This window comes from Leptodactylus fuscus, chromosome 7 (genome assembly GCF_031893055.1).
Source record: "Leptodactylus fuscus isolate aLepFus1 chromosome 7, aLepFus1.hap2, whole genome shotgun sequence".
Classification (NCBI taxonomy): Eukaryota; Metazoa; Chordata; class Amphibia; order Anura; family Leptodactylidae; genus Leptodactylus; species Leptodactylus fuscus.
In genome coordinates this window covers 117,848,060-117,868,800 of record NC_134271.1, presented here as the reverse complement: position 1 = coordinate 117,868,800, position 20,741 = coordinate 117,848,060, and the positions used below count along the sequence as shown (strand labels likewise).

At 41.8% G+C, this 20,741-nt stretch overlaps 1 protein-coding gene across 1 annotated transcript in view; it reads left to right on the top strand.

Annotated features, from left to right (window-relative positions):
- DPH6 (diphthamine biosynthesis 6) overlaps positions 1–20,741 on the top strand; it is a 71,868-nt gene that overhangs the window by 38,534 nt on the left and 12,593 nt on the right. Inside the window, exons 9-12 of the mRNA XM_075282922.1 lie at positions 116–248; positions 2,173–2,289; positions 11,450–11,579; positions 12,781–12,955. Of these exons, the coding sequence (XP_075139023.1) occupies positions 116–248; positions 2,173–2,289; positions 11,450–11,579; positions 12,781–12,955 (555 nt within the window). The remainder of the gene's footprint in view (positions 1–115; positions 249–2,172; positions 2,290–11,449; positions 11,580–12,780; positions 12,956–20,741) is intronic.

Below are 20,741 nucleotides of genomic sequence, written 5' to 3'. Positions count from 1 at the left end.
CGTGTGGTGAAAGAATATTGTTGGTGGATGCTTGCTCAATTGAATCATGTTTACGTTTGACATCTATGCTTGTACCTTTTGCTGTGCTAGTTCACCTTTTAACATGCCTTTGTAGGTTGGATGTCCAATGCTTCTTTCAGGTGAGCCTTGCCCCTGTGATATTTCGCATCTTCTATCTGACGAAACAGCAATGTGTAAAGATTTGGAAAAGCAACCTATACGTTTCATCCCACAGGCATGGCCCTCAGGTGAATATTCAGATAGATACAACATTCCCTTTGTCGGTACACGTGTTAAAACGTGTTATATTTTAGATACAGTGACACAAGTTAGCATGAAGGAAGTGTCTGAAGTGTAAGTAAACTTTTTTTGGTTTTTTTCATAAATTAATAGTACAGGTGAAGGCAACATACATTACATGATGTTTCACTAAAGAAACGCGTCTTTACCTATTACTTCTGTCTTTATCTCCTATACGAGTGACTTTTCCCATGCTCCATACACAAGCAGTGTAAGGCCTGGTTCACAACTGCATTTGACAATCCGTTCGGGTGGTCCCCATACCGAACACATTGACAAGTGGTGAGCAGTAGGGTTGAGCGATCGTGTTCGGAAAAGATCGGATTCCAATCGGCGATCGAGAAAATTTCACGATCGCCATCGGAATTCCAAACACGATCTTTTTATGTGGGATCGAGATCGGTGATTTTTCCCACAATGCATTGCTTAGCCTTCACACTGAGTATACGATGTATATTCAGTGTGAAGGCTCCGCTGAAGTTCCATAGGAATGAATGGAAGCAGCCGACACACAGCCTTAACCCCCTGCGCGCTGGCTGCCTCCATTCATTCGAATGGAAGGCTAAACTAAATCTGTAGCAGCTACTTACCTCTAGAGATGGCTGCTCCAGTGCCCTCCTTCTTCTTGCCTCGCTGCCCCGCCTCCCAGGTTAGTGTTTAAAGCGCTAGGTAGGCGGAGCTTGTGGCTTAGAGTGTGGACGGGTACAGGGTGGGGAGATGCCAGCAAACCCAGATGAAATATCATAGCGATAGACAGGCATACTGTGTATGAGGAAAGGCAGGTGCCAATTCACACAAGTAAACAGATAATTACATTTTGACTGTAATAATTGATTAACCCTAGTGAGCAGTAAAAGCACACGGACCCCATTTTGGGGTACGTGTGCTTTCCGCGCAGTCTCTGCATGAGTCATGCGGACAGGAAAGTAGTTCATGAAGTTCTGTTCTGTCCGCATGTTCCGTGCGGACACCGCGCGGAAAGCATATGGACCCCATTATAATCTATGGGGTCCGTGTACTTTCATAGGCTCACCATTTGCCAATGCGTTCGGTAGTCCCCATGCGGACTCCCAGAACGGATTACCGAACGCAGATGTGAACCAGGCCTTAGTTTGCAATTAAGTCTATGGAGAGGGGAGGGAGAGAAGGAAAGAGACAGAGATATGAGACTGGCTACAGTATTGAATGAGTCATTTCTGTCTACATATGTCCACTATATTAGCAATCCACATGTCTGTTGTTCTCGTCCCCTGAATGACCAGAACAAAAGATACACAAGCATAGATGCAGTGTACTGTTCCTCTGTTATTCCTCCTAGAAATGTATAAATCCATTGTAACTGGGTGTTGTAATTGCAGGTATATCCCTGAGCAGTCTAACACTATATCCTATCAGTGCTGCACCAGGGAAATAGCAACTCCAAGTCGTCAATTTATTTGTGAATTTCGAGGAGGAATAACAGGAATTGCAAAACACATTGTTATCAAAAAGGATTCTCCCGAATTTTTATTTCAGATATGTCAGAAGTGGTGACAAGTCTTCTTTAAAAAGCATTTACAGTGAAAACCTGTTTTATACATTTATATTCCAGTCTGACAAATGTTATTACTTTTGGATGCTAAAATCAATTATTACAGTCAAAATGTAATTATCTGTTTACTTGTGTGAATTGGCACCTGCCTTTCCTCATACACAGTATGCCTGTCTACCGCTATGATATTTCATCTGGGTTTGCTGGCGTTTGATCTGGGGGAGGCAGTGTGGCTGGTTAGTCTTCATACAGTACATTGTTGCACCACACACTTGGTACATTGTGAAATGTCTTACGGTAATATAACCCATACAGCTTGCTAAATGTACTCTTGTTTACAGATACTGGAGTCCATCAGTCATCCCAGTCATTGAATGGATTCCAATGGGTTAGTGAGATAACCGCTAAGGGAAGTGATGTCCGTGAAGCTACTGACGCTGCGCTTTACTCTTTGAAAGGCAAGTATGGAATAAAGATAGCAATCTAGTAATGTCTAACATTGAAACATATATTCTTCTAAAAGCCCCTATAGACATAACTGAACCCTCTCATTTAGGTGGGAGCGGCTGACTGATACGTATGGAAGGGTGGGAGATCCTGAAGAGGTTTACTTTATTGAAAACACATGCACACTTGGTTGAGGTGGGCTTATGTGGGAGATCACGACACACCAGGACTAGTAAGATGGCTCACTAGTTTGACAAATCAATAGAAATCTCTTCATGGCGGCTGTGGGTGTTCAGAGGAAGTGTGGAACAGAATAAGTAATTGTGAGGGCCGTTGTATTATATATGTGGGGGCTATTATATTACATGTGGAGTACTGTGTGTGGTCATTAGATTACATGTTGGGACATAGTATAATACATGTGGAAACACTGTGGGGGCCATTATATTACATGTGGAGTGCTGTGTGGGTCATTATATTACATGGGTCAGTGTGGGGTCATTAGATTACATGTTGGGACATAGTATAATACATGTGGAAACACTGTGGGGGCCATTATATTACACGTGGAGTGCTGTGTGGGGTCATTATAATACATGTTGGGACATAGTATAATACATGTGGAAACACTGTGGGGCCATTATATTACATGCGGAGTGCTGTGTGGGTCATTATATTACATGGGGCAGTGTGGGGTCATTAGATTACATGTTGGGACATAGTATAATACATGTGGAAACACTGTGGGGGCCATTATATTACATGTGGAGTGCTGTGTGGGTCATTATATTACATGGGGCAGTGTGGGGTCATTAGATTACATGTTGGGACATAGTATAATACATGTGGAAACACTGTGGGGGCCATTATATTACATGTGGAGTGCTGTGTGGGTCATTATATTACATGGGGCAGTGTGGGGTCATTAGATTACATGTTGGGACATAGTATAATACATGTGGAAACACTGTGGGGGCCATTATATTACATGTGGAGTGCTGTGTGGGTCATTATATTACATGAGGCAGTGTGGGGTCATTATATGACATGTTGGGACATAGTATAATACATGTGGAAACACTGTGGGGCCATTATATTATACGTGGAGTGCTGTGTGGGTCATTATATTACATAGGGCAGTGTGGGGTCATTATATTTACATGTTGGGACATAGTATAATACATGTGGAAATACTGTGGGGGCCATTATATTATACGTGGACTGCTGTGTGGGTCATTATAATACATGGGGCAGTGTGTGGTCATTATATTACATGTTGGGACATAGTATAATACATGTGGAAACACTGTGGGGGCCATTATATTACACGTGGAGTGCTGTGACGGTCATTAAATTACATGGGGCAGTGTGGGGTCATTATAATACATGTTGGGACATAGTATAATACATGTGGAAACACTGTGGGGGCCATTATATTACACGTGGAGTGCTGTGACGGTCATTATATTACATGGGGCAGTGTGGGGTCATTATATTTACATGTTGGGACATAGTATAATACATGTGGAAACACTGTGGGGGCCATTATATTATACGTGGAGTGCTGTGTGGGTCATTATATTACATAGGGCAGTGTGGGGTCATTATAATACATGTTGGGACATAGTATAATACATGTGGAAACACTGTGGGGGCCATTATATTACACGTGGAGTGCTGTGTGGGTCATTATATTACATGGGGCAGTGTGGGGTCATTATATTTACATGTTGGGACATAGTATAATACATGTGGAAACACTGTGGGGGCCATTATATTATATGTGGAGTGCTGTGTGGGTCATTATATTACATGGGGCAGTGTGGGGTCATTATATTTACATGTTGGGACATAGTATAATACATGTGGAAACACTGTGGGGGCCATTATATTATATGTGGAGTGCTGTGTGGGTCATTATATTACATGGGGAAGTGTGGGGTCATTATATTACATGTTGGGGTCCAGCATATCACATGTGGAGGCACTGTAGGGGTCATATTACACGTGAGGTACTGAAGGGGCTATTCTACTAGGTGTGTAGGCCATTATGCTATAGAAGTGATCACCACTTTGGGGGTACTTGGTTGGGATGTGCTCTCACTAGGGTTATTTCGCTTGGGAACTGCCTCGGCCACTTAGCTCCAGTGAAGGGACAAGTTAGTGTTTTATTATACCAAGACATTTTGGACAATTGTACGTTTCCGATGCCAATTGTGTGCTTTGGATGAACAGTTTGGGAAAGACCCTTTTCTGTTCCAGCGTGTCTGCACCCCAGGGCAAAAAAACAAGGTCCATAAAGACCTGGTTGAGTTTGGTGTGGAAGAATTTGAGAGCCCTGGCCTCAACCCCCTTAAGGATGTGAACTAGAACAGAGATTGTGACCAGGCTGTTTAGTCTAATTATCAGTATCTAACCTCACCAACGCTCTTCTGGACGAATAAGGAAATAATCCCACAGATACGATCTTGAAAATCCTGTAGAAAGCCTTCCCTAAGCTATGGAAGCTGTAAAGGAGATACATGGATTCAGAATGGGATGTCATAAAGATTCCTGTGAAGGCGTCCATTACTTTTGTCCATGCGGATTGTTTGTGTATCTATAGGTGTGTGTGTGAAAATGCATGTGTTAATTAATAATTAATGGATTAATTAATAAATATATAAATCAATCAATAAACAAATACATGACCCTGAAGCAAAATGAAACCTAATTAAAGTGATAAAATGACAAGTGCCGAAGTGTAGTGAATGTGAGTGGGATGAAAAACCGCAAAACCAGATAAAAAAGAAACAACCAAAGTGACAAGCGCTAAAAGTCCGTAATGTGTAAATGTAATTAGGCATAAATTATTACACGTAGGAATACAAATTATTTCTTAAAACAGTGTTTTGTTTTATTTTTTGAATTCTTATTTAATCTAATTAATACTGTAAGCTACTAAAGTGCTGACCATGCACAGGTAAGACAGTCTTAGGATGTACGAAATTACATGAAAAATATTCTACATACAGGCCCCATTAGTCAATTGGTAGGCAATCTACAAGTTAAAAGAGAGTGATATAATGTCCTCCGGATCCCTCTTCTCAAAACTTGATAAGATGTCAAATGTCACTGTCTTCTGCATCAGTTATGTCCCACACAGATGTAAATTGCCATGGAAACTACTAAAATAGAGAAAAAAAAACTAAATCAATACTGTGCACAATTTTGGGCAGGTGTATATAGGAAAGACATTGCTGAACGGGAGAGGGTGCAGAGGAGGGCGACCGAGGTAATTAAAGGGATGGTGGATGAGAGTAGGAAGAGCTGTTATCAAACTTGGGGTCCTTCAGTTTGGGAAAAGGGGTGACGTAATATAATATACAAATATATGAATAGAGAGTACAATGATCTCTTTATACCTAGGCCTGTACCGATGACTATGTCTAGAGGAGAAAAGGTTTTACTATAGTTATAGGTGGGGATTCTCTACAGTAAGAGCGGTGAGATTATGGAGATCATAGGATATTTGATTTGGGGCCCCTTTAAGACTTAAGTCTTGAGGGATGACTATGTACATATAGAGTGTCTTATAGATTGCACAATGTCCATAAAATCACTGTCGCTGCCTCTCCTTCTTTGAAAGGCAAGCAAGAAAAGTGGAGAAGTAAACATGGTATCTATCGTTCACGTACATTGAAGCAATTTTCTCATATATACTTCTCAAATCCTCAATAGAATCAACTGAATCCACTGATTTTGGTTGTAACAACTGACTATGTCATGTCTGGAGGGGCTCCTAACTGTAAGGATCAGTCATGTTGAATTTTACACCCCTTTTTTCCATTGACAACACATGCACACATGGCCGAACTGAGCTTGCATGTGTATAGGGGAGTGAGAAGGAATAGCTGTTGGAAGAACAGGCACTTTTACTTATATTGCTTCTCTTATAATGGCAATAGTAATATAGGGGTTCAGCAGTGGAATAATTGAATTCTCCATGGCTGCAGCTAAGGCAGTAACAGCATTATACTGGATCGGTTTTACAGCAACCTTTATTCTGTCAATTACGAATGAGTATGGAGGATGTTGGGGTTATCAGCACATTGTTACAGCCCCATCCCTCTCTTGTCCTTGATGTTTTGGCTGACATTTGATGACAATGATCCCTATTTAACATGCATGTACAACTTGTCCTGCCAAATGCTCAATTGCATAAATAATATGAGTAACACATGAAAACTTTATGTGACACATTTAAAGGGAAGGCGTAATTGGAAAATGATCCATCAGTCACAATACATGATAGTCACAGTGCGAAGTAGGATACTAGCTGGTTGGGTGAGAGGTCATCCATGTGGGTCAGAAGGGGTTCTTCTTAAGAAGACGGCCTTTGCAGGCCACCTCTCAGGGTGCAAAGTCTTACAGACCATACATGTTCTGCTAAGAATTCAGGGAAAGGCAAAGTAGATATGTTCTCCATGGTGGGAAAAAAACTAGCTTTAGGAAGGTTTTGGAAGGTAACTCCTTATACATCAATGTCTGGTTTTCTAGAATCCTAGTGACATGATCAGGGTCTGCCCCTCATCAATGTGAAGCAGGGTATTGACTGGGAAAGAGGTTATAGATGGGGTTCAGAAGAAGTACTGGGAGGAGTAACACAGTAACCGCACTAGTCATAGTTCTAAGATAAAGATCCTTCTATATTGTTATTTAAAAGGGGCTACAGCTATTTACTGAAACTGACATGTTAGGAGAGCCAACAGATCCTCTTCAACACTAGTCAACAATTTAAAGAGAACTGTCACCATTTCCACCAACTCCAATCCTTTAACAGATGCCCCTTGCATTGATATTGGCAAAGTTGGATTTTTTTTCTCTGACCTTCACCATTCCCTAGAAATCAGTGCAATTAGTTTTGGTGCCTGACCTATTAATTAGACCCTGTAACGCAAAGTGAATGATGTCAGGAGGAGTAAGCAAGAGGACGTGGGTCGGCTATTGAAGGCTCACATACTTACCAATAGATAGGTTCTATTACAGGTTGCGCTAGGCAGCCTGTAATAGTACTATAGGGATTTCTCAGTACACTGCAGTGCATTAGCTGTATCGAATTAGTGATCGGGGGATCTTGAACTCCAGGGCATCTAAAGATAACAATTAAAAAAAACTACTAAAAGTTCAAATCGCCCCTCTTTCCTTAGATCAGATCTAAAAACAAATAAAGTAAAACACAAACACATTAGAAATACCTGTGTCCAAAAAGCCCAATCTAGAAACTTATAGAAATATTCTTCCCATATGGTGAAAAAAAAAAAGCTAAACTGCTGTTTTTTTACCATTTCACCTCCCAAAAAATTTGAATACAAAGTGATCAAATCAAACATTCCCCAAAATAAAGACACATAAAAAAAACTGGCGCCCTGGCACTTGCAAGATGATCCCTCAGATGCAGCTACTCCCGGACACCAACCTGGGAGGTGGTGGGTAAACACAAGGGAAAAATGGAAAATAGTAAAAACCAGGTATGAAAGCGCCACTGAGTTGATGTAGGTTAATAAAAATCACTTTATTGGTTCCAAAGACAGAGGTAATAGAAGGCTACGCATTTCGACGCTGGTCTAGCATCTTCCCCAGGCCACTATAACAACAATAGAAAGAATGCCCAATGTATAATCCATGCAGCATATTCATAACACTATAACATAGTAAAATAATGTGAAATTTTCAAACCTCTTGTAATAAACCAGTTTAGAAGACAGGGTTGTGGCATCATTTAGATATATCTATACACACACATATGCATAGGGAATATAAGGGCTAGTTCACACGGAGGCAAGGAGGCGGATTTTGACAGCGGATTTTGCCTGAAAATCCACTTCCATACAATGGTGGTCTATGGAGACCACTTGCATCCTTTTGCGAGCTGCCCTTTCTTCAGGCGGATTCCGCGGCTCGGAATCATTCATTTGAGCCGACTCCGGAAGAGGAAGCTGCGACCGAGACGGTTGTGGCAGGCGGGTTTTGACCCAAGAGTGATGCGGCTCCCCGCGTCACTCTCGGTGCCAAAATCCACCCACCGCCCCCATATGAACGAGCCCTAAATGGTTACAATATGTGAATGCAGTATATAGACTGTATATAGACAGTACAATGGTCTAATAGAATGATACTGATGATGATAGTGGTAGTAGTAGAGATATGTATGGATTTTTTAAGAGGTTAAAACATAAACACCCTTCCCCTCCCAAAAAAATAGATACATTTGGTATCTCTGTAATTCTAGCGATCCATAAAATACAGTTGACATCATTTTGGCTGCACGATGAATGCTGTCAAAATGAAGTCTGTAAGAAAGTCACGCAAGTGCAGTTTTTCTCTAATTCCACCCCATTCTGAATGGGGTTTTTTAGCTTTCCAGTACATTATACAGAATACTAAATGTAACCATTACAAAATAGAATTTGTCCTGCAAAAATGAGGCCCTCTTACAGCTCTGTGAATGGAAAAATAAGAAATTTATGGTGTTTAGAAGTCGATAATGGAAAAATAGCTGCGGCGGGAGAGTGTTAATGTGTTTATCTCACTTATGAGGGTGTAGAGCCAGTTGTATGGCTTTCCTGAGCAATATGTTTCCTCTTTTAGGCTAAGGCCCCACAGGACGATCCGCAGCTCTAAAGCGGGAAACACCATGGCGGGAACGCATTGCAGTTCTTCCCACAGCGCTTTAAACAAAAAGTTTGCAGAGTTTTCCTCCGCAGACTTTTTTTAAAAAATGTTTTTTTAATGTAGATTGTGAGCCCCATATAGGGATCACAATGTACATTTTTTTTCCTATCAGTATGTCTTTGTAGAATGGGAGGAAATCCACGCAAACACAGATCATGCAAACTCCTTGCAGATGTTGTTCCTGGCGGGATTTGAACCCAGGACTCCAGTGTTGCAAGGCTGCAGTGCTAACCACTGAGCCACCGGGTTGCCCTTACTCCGCTGACTTTCTATTACAATTATATCGTGTTGCGATTTCCAAAAACGCGCCGGTTTTGGAAATCACAGCATGTCCGCGCTGTGGTTTTTACTGCAAAGCGGGAATGGGATTTGCAAGAATCCCATCCACTTAGCAGTTACTGTATTTTTCCCACGGCGTTTCCGGCCTATGGGGCCGTGGCCTTTAAAAAGATATTGTCTTTAGTGTGAGAATCCCTTTAAATTTCTCATCATACCCTACATGTCTGCGAATGTGAAGCGAATCAACAGTCGCAAAGCAATCTGGGAAAAAAAGTAATTGTTATTTAATAATCCGGAGGTGTGCCTGGCGTAAGAATATTGAAGACAATGAGAACATGCCGCACTTCTAATGGATTAATTGTTTGCAACATGTAGCGCCTGTGGAGGTGTAGCATTAGTGGCTCATGACAGACGTAATAACATTGTGACTGGAAGGTTTTAATGGTGTCGGCTCCATTTGTAAATATAATGGTTACAAGTCACCTGTATCTGCGGACTATAAAGAGTTAATGAGGTCAAGTCACTCCCATCATCTGCACATCCAGAATGCTGGAAACTATATGCATTTCTTAGAATCCATGCTTATTATAGCTTAGTAACGTACAATGCCTTTAATTATCCCTTTAATTGTGGTGTTTTTGTTTTTCCAAGTGTGGAAACTCATTAAACACCTGGAAGAATATCTCCGATGTGTTACACTTACTTGTCAGAGCCCATTATAATCTGGCAAAAGATTGCATTTTATGTTATGTTTTATGGCTTTTTTTAATCTAAATGGATGGCTAGTTAGAAATGAAATTATACAAGGACACACTAAATAAATATGGAAAGTGAAGTTTCACGTTAATATGACTCGAGCTGGTGTGAAGTGAAGGGATGGGCTCATCTTGGAATCCATCTTTGCCCAGCATCAAAAGTTATGGTGGTTAGTTAGTTATGTCATCTATGATGTGCCATACATATGTGCAGTCTATACAGGCCGGGTCGTGTAAAGCAAGAAGATGCTCTTTGGTTATGGCTTTTCACTTTGGCTCATAGAGTGGGCAACATGGATAACTGGACAAGGCTGGGGCCCCACATTGTGGAAACGCAGCTTATTTTGTTGCGGTTTTTTGAGTCAAAGCCAGGAGTGGACTGAGCAGAAGGGAGAAATAAGAGCTCCCTATATCTATCCCATTCCTTATGTCGCCATACTTGGCTTTGGCTCAAAAAACCGCAACAAAATCTGCAACTAAAAAAGCTGCGTTTACGCAACGTGGGGCCTTATCCTAACACTGTTGCCTTGCAGCATTGGGTTTCTGGGTTTGACTGGGGCAATTGACCCTTTATAACCACTTAAGTACTGCGCCAATTTCCTTGGTTCAGGACCAGAAACATATTTTTTTCCATATATATGGGGTTTGGATGCGGCTATACCATATTTTTTCATTTGAATTATTCAACGAATTTTTGTGTCTATTTTTTACTAATACATAGAGCTTTATTTTTGTTATTGCATTGTTTTTGGTTTTTGTTATATATTTGGAAAAATGTAAACAAAAAATGAGAGAAAATGTGTGTTTTTCATGGTTTTGCTTTTTTAATGACACAATTTTCTAGTAAAGACCTTTCAAAATAGTTTTCCCTCTCTGTTAAGGTAATTTTTATTTTTTATTGTGTCGTCTGGCTTGGGGCTAGAACTTGTGATGTGGGCATGGGTTTTGTGTAATTTTTTATTATTATTTGACTTAAATTGTTATTTTTTATGTCCCCATAAGTTCATTACAGACCTTTTGGAGCATTTTAATAGTACTCCTTTCAGTGGTGGTGTTGGGTGGGGGGAGAAGGCTGGGACTGATTTTTCCTGTAACCGCTTCCTGCCCCAGATCCTGGCCTTCTAGGACCCAGCAGCTTTTACAGTCTGTGACCCCTGGTCATAGGGAAGCCGTATCGTGTATGGGTATGTCCTTGCAGAGTTAAGAGTGGTCCGGAAGGTGCAAGTCAGAAATACAACGGGAAAAGGATCTCCATTTAGGATCAGGAGAAGTGATGGGAACTATTTTAGCAATATGTGAGTGTGTTTGAATCCAGGGCTATTGCAGATAGATATTACTATGTAAGATGGTTACAGTAATGATAGACTATAGGAACAGAACAATAGGAAGTGCCGTCTCATTGTACATTTGCTCTTTTCCCCAGCACAAGCACACACGTGTGGCCTACAGATGAGTGACGCTGTGTTGGTACACCTGTATGTCCGAAGCATGGATGACTTTGCCTCCATCAACTCTGAATATGCCGCACTCTTCCCATCAGCGTCTCCTGCTCGGTAACTTTTTTGGAAGTTTTCATTCAAACATATAAAACTTTAGCCATCAACGAAACTTTTAGCTTGTTCTCCCAAGTATGTTACCTCCCTGAAAACCGCTATGAATGTGTGACCTCCAGGGGGTGACAGCTTGTGGGTGAAACAAAGCATGGTTCCATCCAATATTTCTTTCATAATGGAAAGTTATACAATTTCCAGTATACTTTATGTTTTAGAGGGTTTTTCCCATCGGACACATTTTTATCCATAGGTTATGCTTCGGTATTCTCGAAGGAGCCATAGAAGTAAATGGAGAAAGATGTGTGTGCAAAGCCTACTCTCCATTCTGCACAGGACTGGCGTCAGGGACTCCCCCCCCCCCCCCTCCCGTTCTCTAGGTGCAGGTCCCACATCCATGTGATATTTTTTTTTTTTTTTTTTTGTAAGCACTAGTCCATTGTACACTTGATTAAGGGGTCTATACCCTGAAACGTACGTAGTGTTGCGACTTAAAGAGTTTTCATTGATTCAACCACGTTGTGGAAGCGCGGTCATTGACGATTCTTAGTGAATCCTCCTCTGGTCCTTACTGTTTATATATTTTTTTAATGTCCTACATGGGAAAACCCTTTTAATTCTTCATGATATATAAAGGGGGTGTGTAAACAGAAAATTGCCCATTTTTTAATTTAACCAAGTTTTTGCAAAAAAAAAAAAAAAAACAGTTGAGAGGTTTTCTGGCACTGAGTGCCACAGCCTGCATAGTATTACCTGAATGGGACTGGGCCGGTAGACATGATGTCATCGGCACATGGAAGAAGTTGCAGCACTCGTGAGCATAATCTGTGGGGTCTACGGCTGTCTGATCCCTACTGGACACAGTGATGACCTGCCCTAAAGATAAAGAAATCTTTAAAATAACAAAAAAAATCCTATACCTACCACCCAGCACAATTGTTCACCCAACAGCAATGTAAAGTGTAAGACCAGCCTAAGTTACATCTGTCTCTGCCAAACCTCCATGCCGTAGTATGTCACCGCTCTACAGTGGACCCTGCAAGCACCCCCCCCCCCCCCCATACCTCAGCTTCTAACGCCCTTGTGCTTTTCCTAGTCACACTAGGTTTTGGAACACGTCACACAATGGCTAATGATCTTGTAACACAACATGATCTTTTTATCACTTGTATTCATTCTCTCTTTTTTTTTTGTGGTTTTCCAGGGTTTGCGTGCAGTGCTGTCTACCCCAGGATACCCTCTTGAAGATGGATGTTCTCTTTTGGCGCCGGCCTGTCATTGGTGGTGACGACTGCCCCCCAGAGAAGATAGCCATGCATGTACAAAGCATTTCCCACTGGGCCCCTGCTAACATCGGTCCCTACAGCCAAGCCGTGCGGGTGAGCAGCTACGTGTGGCAGACATGCGTGGCATTATTATAAGCTTAGTGTCACTTAGCACCTTGATTAATCTTGCCCATGTAGTGGTATTAATAATATTCACTTGCTGACAGCCACTGACATCCAGGAGGAAGGGAAACGGAGCGGTCAGGGCACATAGAGCGCAGGCTGGCAGCAGAGGTAGTGCAATGTACTGTGACACATCTCTGTCCCCTTGGGGATATTTTTTGCTAATCACGTGGCGCCGGATGAAACTGTGACTCACAATACATCTTTTCAGATTATCAAAATCCTCTGTGATTATTATTATTATTGAAATCTTGAAGTTAGCCAGTGTATGGGAGAGGTTCCCGCTTTATCCAGGTCACTGCTTATGAGATCTTGTCACTCAGTTGACTAAAACAGGTTCAGAATTTCTCTTTCTATAGTAAATGTAGCCGTCTAATAAAACACTAAGGCATAAACATCTATAACTTAATATTACCATACTTTACTAGGAAAAACATGACCCAAATAACTGCATTAAAGGCGATGACTTGTGAAACTTTTATGTAGCATATCCCGTAGTCCATCACATACACGGATCAGAGAGTTCGGTGTCTGGTAAAGTAAATGTAAAAGCTGTGTTTGGTGGCTTTCCTTGTGAGAATGACAAATGCTTTATGTTTATTTGTTTATTGTGTAGCACAAATGGAAAGAATATTGTATTTTATAAAGGGCTTTGGTGCAGAGTCACAGTGCCACCTAGTGTTACAATACTTAACTCGCACCTCATGTCGCTTGCAAAAAAGGCTAGATAGATTGGAAGAAGGTCTGTAGGATGTGACAGCCTTGGGTAGAGACTGTCCCTTCAGCATCAGTCAGTCAGACACTGTGCCCTTTAGCTGACGGTCTTGCAACTCCTTGGAATTAGGGGTATTAGAGTGAGGCGCTTAATGCGGGGTGATGGGGTTTGTCAGTATTTCCAGTGTCCTGGAAGGAGACCCCCGGCGGGCAGGTCACAGGAGGCACCTTGGCAGAAATAATGTCCCTTTCTAAAAACCCCCACCTCTTTGAAGGAAACAAGAAGATGCTTGTAATATTCAAAACACCAGAAGCTATATAGAAACCGAAAGACTATGACAAGTATATAGTTTGATTTAGCCAGTGCCATAAAATGTCAGATGGATGGAATATCTAGATTTCTCTTTCATTCGTGGTTTCGCTCTGGGGCCTTCTTTGTGATTAAATAGATTATATGACATGTTTGGGGTCGCTGCTGTTTTTTGATCTATAGCCCAATACTCTTCATAAAAAGAGTTGTCCCTCAATCACAACTTATCACTTATCCACAGGACAGGTAATAATTGTTGGATCCTCACCGATCACAAAACAGGGGTCTTGTGTACCCCATTTCAATGACGTAGCGGTCGTATATGTGCCCTGCTCCTCTGTTCAATCTCTATGGGATTGATGGAGATAGTCAAAAACATCGCTTGGCTATCTTCATCATTCGCCAAGATGTCAAATGGAGTTGTTGGCCACATGCATAGGACAAGGGACCCCTGTTTTAGAAAATAATAAATGAACAGGGTGCCACCTATGCACCACATTTGCTCCACATTAACTATGCTACATAGGCGTGTAGACCAGCAGAGGTAAGATATATCTTCCCAAAAATATGAAAGCTTTCCCTTGCTTGGATTAAATCTTAGTTTATTGGGATAACCAAAGTTGTATCTTTTCATAGGACATCAGAGGAAGTCAGGATAAAGTTGGAGGTTTTATATTTCCGCCATTTGCCAATGTAATGATATGATTAGTTTTTTTCCACTATATTATAGATAAAAGACCAGGTAAGTAAATAAATGGAGTTGTATGTTTTCTACAGTGGAGCCTGTGTATGGCCTGAAGATGAATATTACATACTGGCAGCTATGAGGCGTGTGGCGAATCCTCTGCAAGGGACGGCGCCATGTTTTTGAAGGGTTCATTACAGACCACTTGCCTTATGACACCTACCTGGCTCTAATTGTGAATACACATAGATGAGATTCGTTAGATGGCGCCTCGCTACGGCCCTGTTAGGTTTCTAAGAGATTCCGTCTGTATAAAGTAATATTGGTCCTTTCTCCTGGAGATTGCACCCAGTGAAACACTGCAGGGGAGGGAGGCACATCCCAGATTGCACGGAAGGGTGGGGGTCTAATTTTGTTTTTCTGAGCGACTGCTCCTGACCTTGATAGTATCCGCAAAGCGAAGCTCGGCAGAAAAAAAAAAGAGGGTAATCAGCGCGCCGTGGACAAAGCGGAGGTGACAGCGCTGCCTGCCCTGCACAGCACATCCAGTACGGGGGCATTCAGCATTCAGACAGGCAAACAGAGCAAGACTGAGCACCACCCAACAGCGCACACACAGCGAGTGTTACTTCCACCTGAGCAGCTGCCAATGTCCACAAATTTGCACAGATTTTATATTATATATGGGACGGGTACCATTCTACTGAAGGTTGACAGATTCTTATATAACATACACATTTGTGTGATTAAAACATATATATATATATATATATATATATATATATATATATATATATATATTATGTGTGTGTGCACTAAATATATATATATATATATATATATATATGCACATGCACGCACACACATATTTAATATGCATATATCTGTTTCTATATATTCTATATATGTGTGTGTATATATATATATATATCTCCATATGTATATAGATATATATATATAGATATATAATAGGTTATTTATTCCATTTGTTTTCCCTACAGACACATGCACACTAGGGTGAGATACATGATGGGGGGGGGGCATTTAAAAAACACTTTTTTTTCGCAGTTTGCCTTGCTGGAATTTGTGCCGAATGAATCCATCCATGCAGGTTGTCTGATTATTTTGGTGCCTTTGTAATTCTTACACTTGTGTCCTATGATATTACCCCTTTAGTGGAATGAGGTTGCAACACTTTATGCAACTTCCCACCCACTTTACAAAAGTGGAGTGAACGGCATGAAAATGTAACATGGCGCACTTTGTGGTGCAGATAAGCCGAAAAAGTTGCACAATTTTGTGTCGTTATGATGCTCGAATTCTGATGAGGTGCGGAGGTTTTAGTTGCTACTCGGCCCTAAAGGTCCCTATGCCACTATTCTAATTGTCACAAAGTAGACATAGGCCCCATTGCAGATTTACTTCAGTTACAACTCTGTTTTTATTGCAAAAAAAGTAAGAATTTTTCCCATTCTTATACCAAGCAATGACTAGTATTAAGATTGTATTGCCCTGTGCAGATTAGCCATGGCGTACAATCATTTGGGCAGATCTTGTATGAAGTATCCAATAACTTGTGCCCGCCGCCGTAGTTGCTGCATGTGTGTTCTATGCCTCTGTGTGTGCTGCGGCATCGGAGCCCCCTGCAGGGACGGCTTCTATTAGTCTAATTACAGGCAGGATTATCACACACTGTGAGATGAGAAGGTCCCTAATCCCGTTAGGGATCTGATGCGGCAGGTTACAGCTTTTATTGATTTGGGTTTGAGCCAGGGCCAGAGGTTAGATCTCCAGGGGGAGCCACTTACATGCTGCCCCCACCTCATCTTTGATATTTACACAGGTCATTTTCTGCTAGGATATAGGTATTAAGCCTCATGTGTTACTATTGTATACAGACTTCTAATGGGGATTTTTTTTGCTTCCTGATGATCTTAAGACCCCCTATGTGTTTCCTCACATCTGGTAATCTATAGCTATTGTAGGTATTTGTGAACCCTAGCCCATGACAGCACTATGTGTTTTGTCCCCTGTCATCATCATCATCATCATCATCACCCCTTGTCCTGACGTGCGCCCTGCAGGGAGAGACTCCTCTGTGTCACTCAGTATGCAGAGAGGTGCACACTCTCTCCTGCAGTGGGAGTTGCTGTCCAATGAAGGTAAAATGCTGGTTTCCCTATTGAATATTGGGTGCCCTCTGACCTCGGGATAAGAGCAAGCTCTTCAGGCGCGGTGCTGCATTTATCAGGTGGATTCAGGTTATTGGGTATTGATGGCAAGCAGCGTTAGTTACAGACAGCTGATCTATGTGGGGTCACAAAGAGGAAGAAATTAGAGGATTTCTGTCCTAACTGAGGACAGGCCTGTGCTATCGGTAATCCCTGCTGTGTTGAAGGGGACTGTGTTCATTGCAAACTTATGCAAATATAGATCAGATCCCATGGCTATGCTATGGAAGAACATTTAAGGCAGATATAGGAGTAAATGGGAATACATGGAGTATAAGATGCACGCCTACAGAAGTCTTATCCATGTCATGGAGCAAGTGCAAACAATTGGGCAGCAGCAACAGTCTGAAGCCTACTATATGTATAGCCCATAGATAGAATAGTAATTGCTATATGCAATAAATACAATAGTCGCTGAAGAGAGGGTTCATTTGAGGGCGGCTTTACTTTCTGCATGAGTCTTGGCTGAAAAATATTGAAGCAGGTTGTGAGAACACTGTATTGTCATTGCCCTGGTATCTCGTCTTTCTCCGCCAGGTAAGATGGAACAGGTTGCTATCACTGTCAGCCAAGTTCCAGACATTCAGCAATAAATATAAGCACCCTGCTGCTAAATGCAGGAGATACAGATGCCAAGAAGGCAGAATGTTGTTTGGAGGGCTGATTTACCAAGACTGGTGTTTTCCATACTGGTCTTGCTAATCCCTGCCATGCTGGATGTGTGCCCAAATTATGACAAAGTCCACGTCTCTTGTAAATTATGCGCATTGCCCAGGGTTCATGTGCCTAAACAGAAATCTACGCCAGCTCCTTGCTGTTATAAATTTTGGGCATGATTTACGATAAATCTGACAGGGCTGATGGTCCCACCCTTGCCACACACCCTTTGCGGAAAGTAGCTTGTGTGGAGCAAAACTTAAAGGGATCCTATCATTGGTTACCCTTTTTTTCTCCCTAACACGCAGGAATAGCCTTAAGAAAGGCTATTCTTCTCCTACCTTTAAATGTCTTCCCAGCGCCGCCGTTCATTTGAAATTCGGGTTTTCTTCGGTATGTAAATGAGTTCTCTCACAGCACTGGGGGCGTCCCCAATGCTGCAAGAGAAATTTCCAGCGCCGCCTCCATCTTCTTCTGGAACGCCATCTCCCTGTGTCTTCTTCTGTCCTGGGTTTCAATCTTCTAGGCCTCAGGCAGAGCCGACTGTGCATGCCTTACACAGTAAGCTGGTGTAAGCAGCCATTTTCTTGTGGCTGCTTACACAGTAAGTTGGAGTAATTGGCCATTTTTTTGTGGCCCGGGCATGCACAGTCGGCTCGTAGATTGAAACCCAGGACGGAAGAAGACACAGGGAGAGAGCGTTCCAGAAGAAGAGGGAGTTGGCGCTGTAAAGTTCCCTCGCAGCATTGGGGATGCCCCCTGTGCTGTTTGAGCGCTGAGGACCGCCCCAGGAGAGATCTCATTTGCATACCGAAGAAAACCTGATTTTCTACTGAAACGGTGGCGTGGAAAAGACATCTAAAGGTAGGAGAAGAATAGCCTTTCTTAAGGCTATTCCTATGTGTTAGTCAGAAAAAAGGGAATCCAATGATAGGATCCCTTTAAAATGTTACTTTTTTTTTTTTTTTTTACAAAAATTCAGTGCAAAAACAATGTATGGCTTGTATGAGAGTTTTTTTTTTTGTCGAAAAAGGCATTTTAAATCAGCCCCATAATGCTTACCAGCAATATTTGTTTGACTTTCTACATCCCCATTCAGTTGTATCCATGCGTTATAAGCCATTTCATTATGGGTAGAAGTGTCACTTGATCACCAGCCTAAAAACCTATGTAGACAGATTGTCAGCCTTCCTAATGTGAATGACTTCATGTGAATTACTAGATTACACCAACATCTATTAAATCCTTCTTAAAGCCTCTCAGTGCTTCTCTGTTCCCTGAACCAAGCCTTGTCCTTCCTTTCCCTCTGCATGCCTCTCCATTGCTGTTGTAGATACTTGTATAAATCATTTTGCCCTACCTGAGGGACAACAAGTGCAGTGATACAGTACAGTCCCTCTAATGATTAGCGGCAGAGTTATAATACATCCTTAACTCACATTATCTTCATCTGTGAGTAGTGTGTGCAGAATTTCCAGTGTACATTTTGAGATTCATCTTCACTTTTTTTTTTTGATGTTGTAAGAGCTGAGAGCACAAGCAAGAGGCAGGGGAGATAAGCTGAAGCTGCTGCTAGACTCTAAAGTCTCTGCAATGTGAATTACATGATAGACATTCTGTGTCACTGAGGGCGGGTTCACACCTGCGCCCGGTCTCCGCTTTCAGGTTTCTGTCTTCTGCCCGAGAAACTGGACAGGAGACGGAAACCGGCAGTCACTTTTCAAACCCATTCACGGGCAAATTGTCCGCCCGTGAGCGTCTTCCGGTCTCCATGTGAAACCAGTTTCTTTTTAACCCGACACAAAGTCAGACATGCAGGACTTTGTGTCCGGTTAAAAAAACCCTGTTTCGCCGCAGAGACCACAAAACGCTCACGGACTGACACTGACTGCCGGGTTTCCGTCTCCTGTCGGCAGAAGATGGAAACCCACAAAGCGGAGACTGGGCGCAAGTGTGAACCCGCCCTAATCTAATGCTGGATGCCTTTACTTAGGACATAGCAATTGCATTGTGAACTAAAACTAAAGAAAAACTGAACCAACATAGATAAATGGCACATTAACTAAAACAGGTATACACAAGAACTTCTGTAGTAGTAACAATAGCCTATACTGCACTACATAGGCCGAATTTTGCTGGAGTCCTTCTTTAATCATGGGCAAGCTGGACTCGTCTCTCTGCTAGGTAAGAGTGGTATTGGCATAAAGGACACAAGATAAGGATCTGTTTTATTTGTTGCGTTGAAGTAAGTCCAAGAAATCACAAATCTGTGTCCTGTGTCTCACCTCTTGTAGTAAAGTTAATAGTGTAGAGAAATAGATTCCAGTAATTCATTAGACACTAGTGATGTCACTGCGGCAGTAATACCAGATCAGTTACAACACTCCTGTCTCCACATTGTCTAGGTATCAGGAATACAGTAATGGGTAGTAATTAGTGTATAGTTGCATCCTGTAGGCAATAGACCATAAACATCTTACAGTAGGACACTGGCCAAGTAACATGTGGGTACCTGAACTCATTACCATATGAGATTGTTGAATATCTCATTCCAAAACCCTGGCCAGTAAATAATATTTGTTTTTCACACTGATCTTACCTAGTTTGTCTGATGTGTCAGCTTCAGATGCTTCTGATTTGCGTTACACCTCAGAAATTACAATAAAAAGATCATCGGGTGAGGTTGAGCACCGGCATTGGGAAATGCAACTAGGGCTACATTCACACGACAATGGCGACAACAGCTGAGAAAAAATGTCAATTTTTCATGGGCGTTTTGCACATGTTTTCACTGCTCTGTATCTAGAGAGCCATGAAAACGGACAAAAATAGAACATGATCTATATTGTGATGGTCCATTACAACAGACCGTCTATCATGATCCATCTATTGGTCATGTGATTAGCCCCAATTCACATGCAATGAATTAAATTCAGCCATGTGACTGCCGTAACCCCCCCCCCCCCCAAAAAAAAACAAAAAACAAAAAAAAAAAAACGCCATCTCACAGCCGATATTCACTGTCATGTAAATACAGCTTTAGGCCTTGTTCACACTACGGTGAAAAACAGCCGTTTGACAACCGTTTCTTGTAACGGCCATCACATGTCTGTTTTTAGA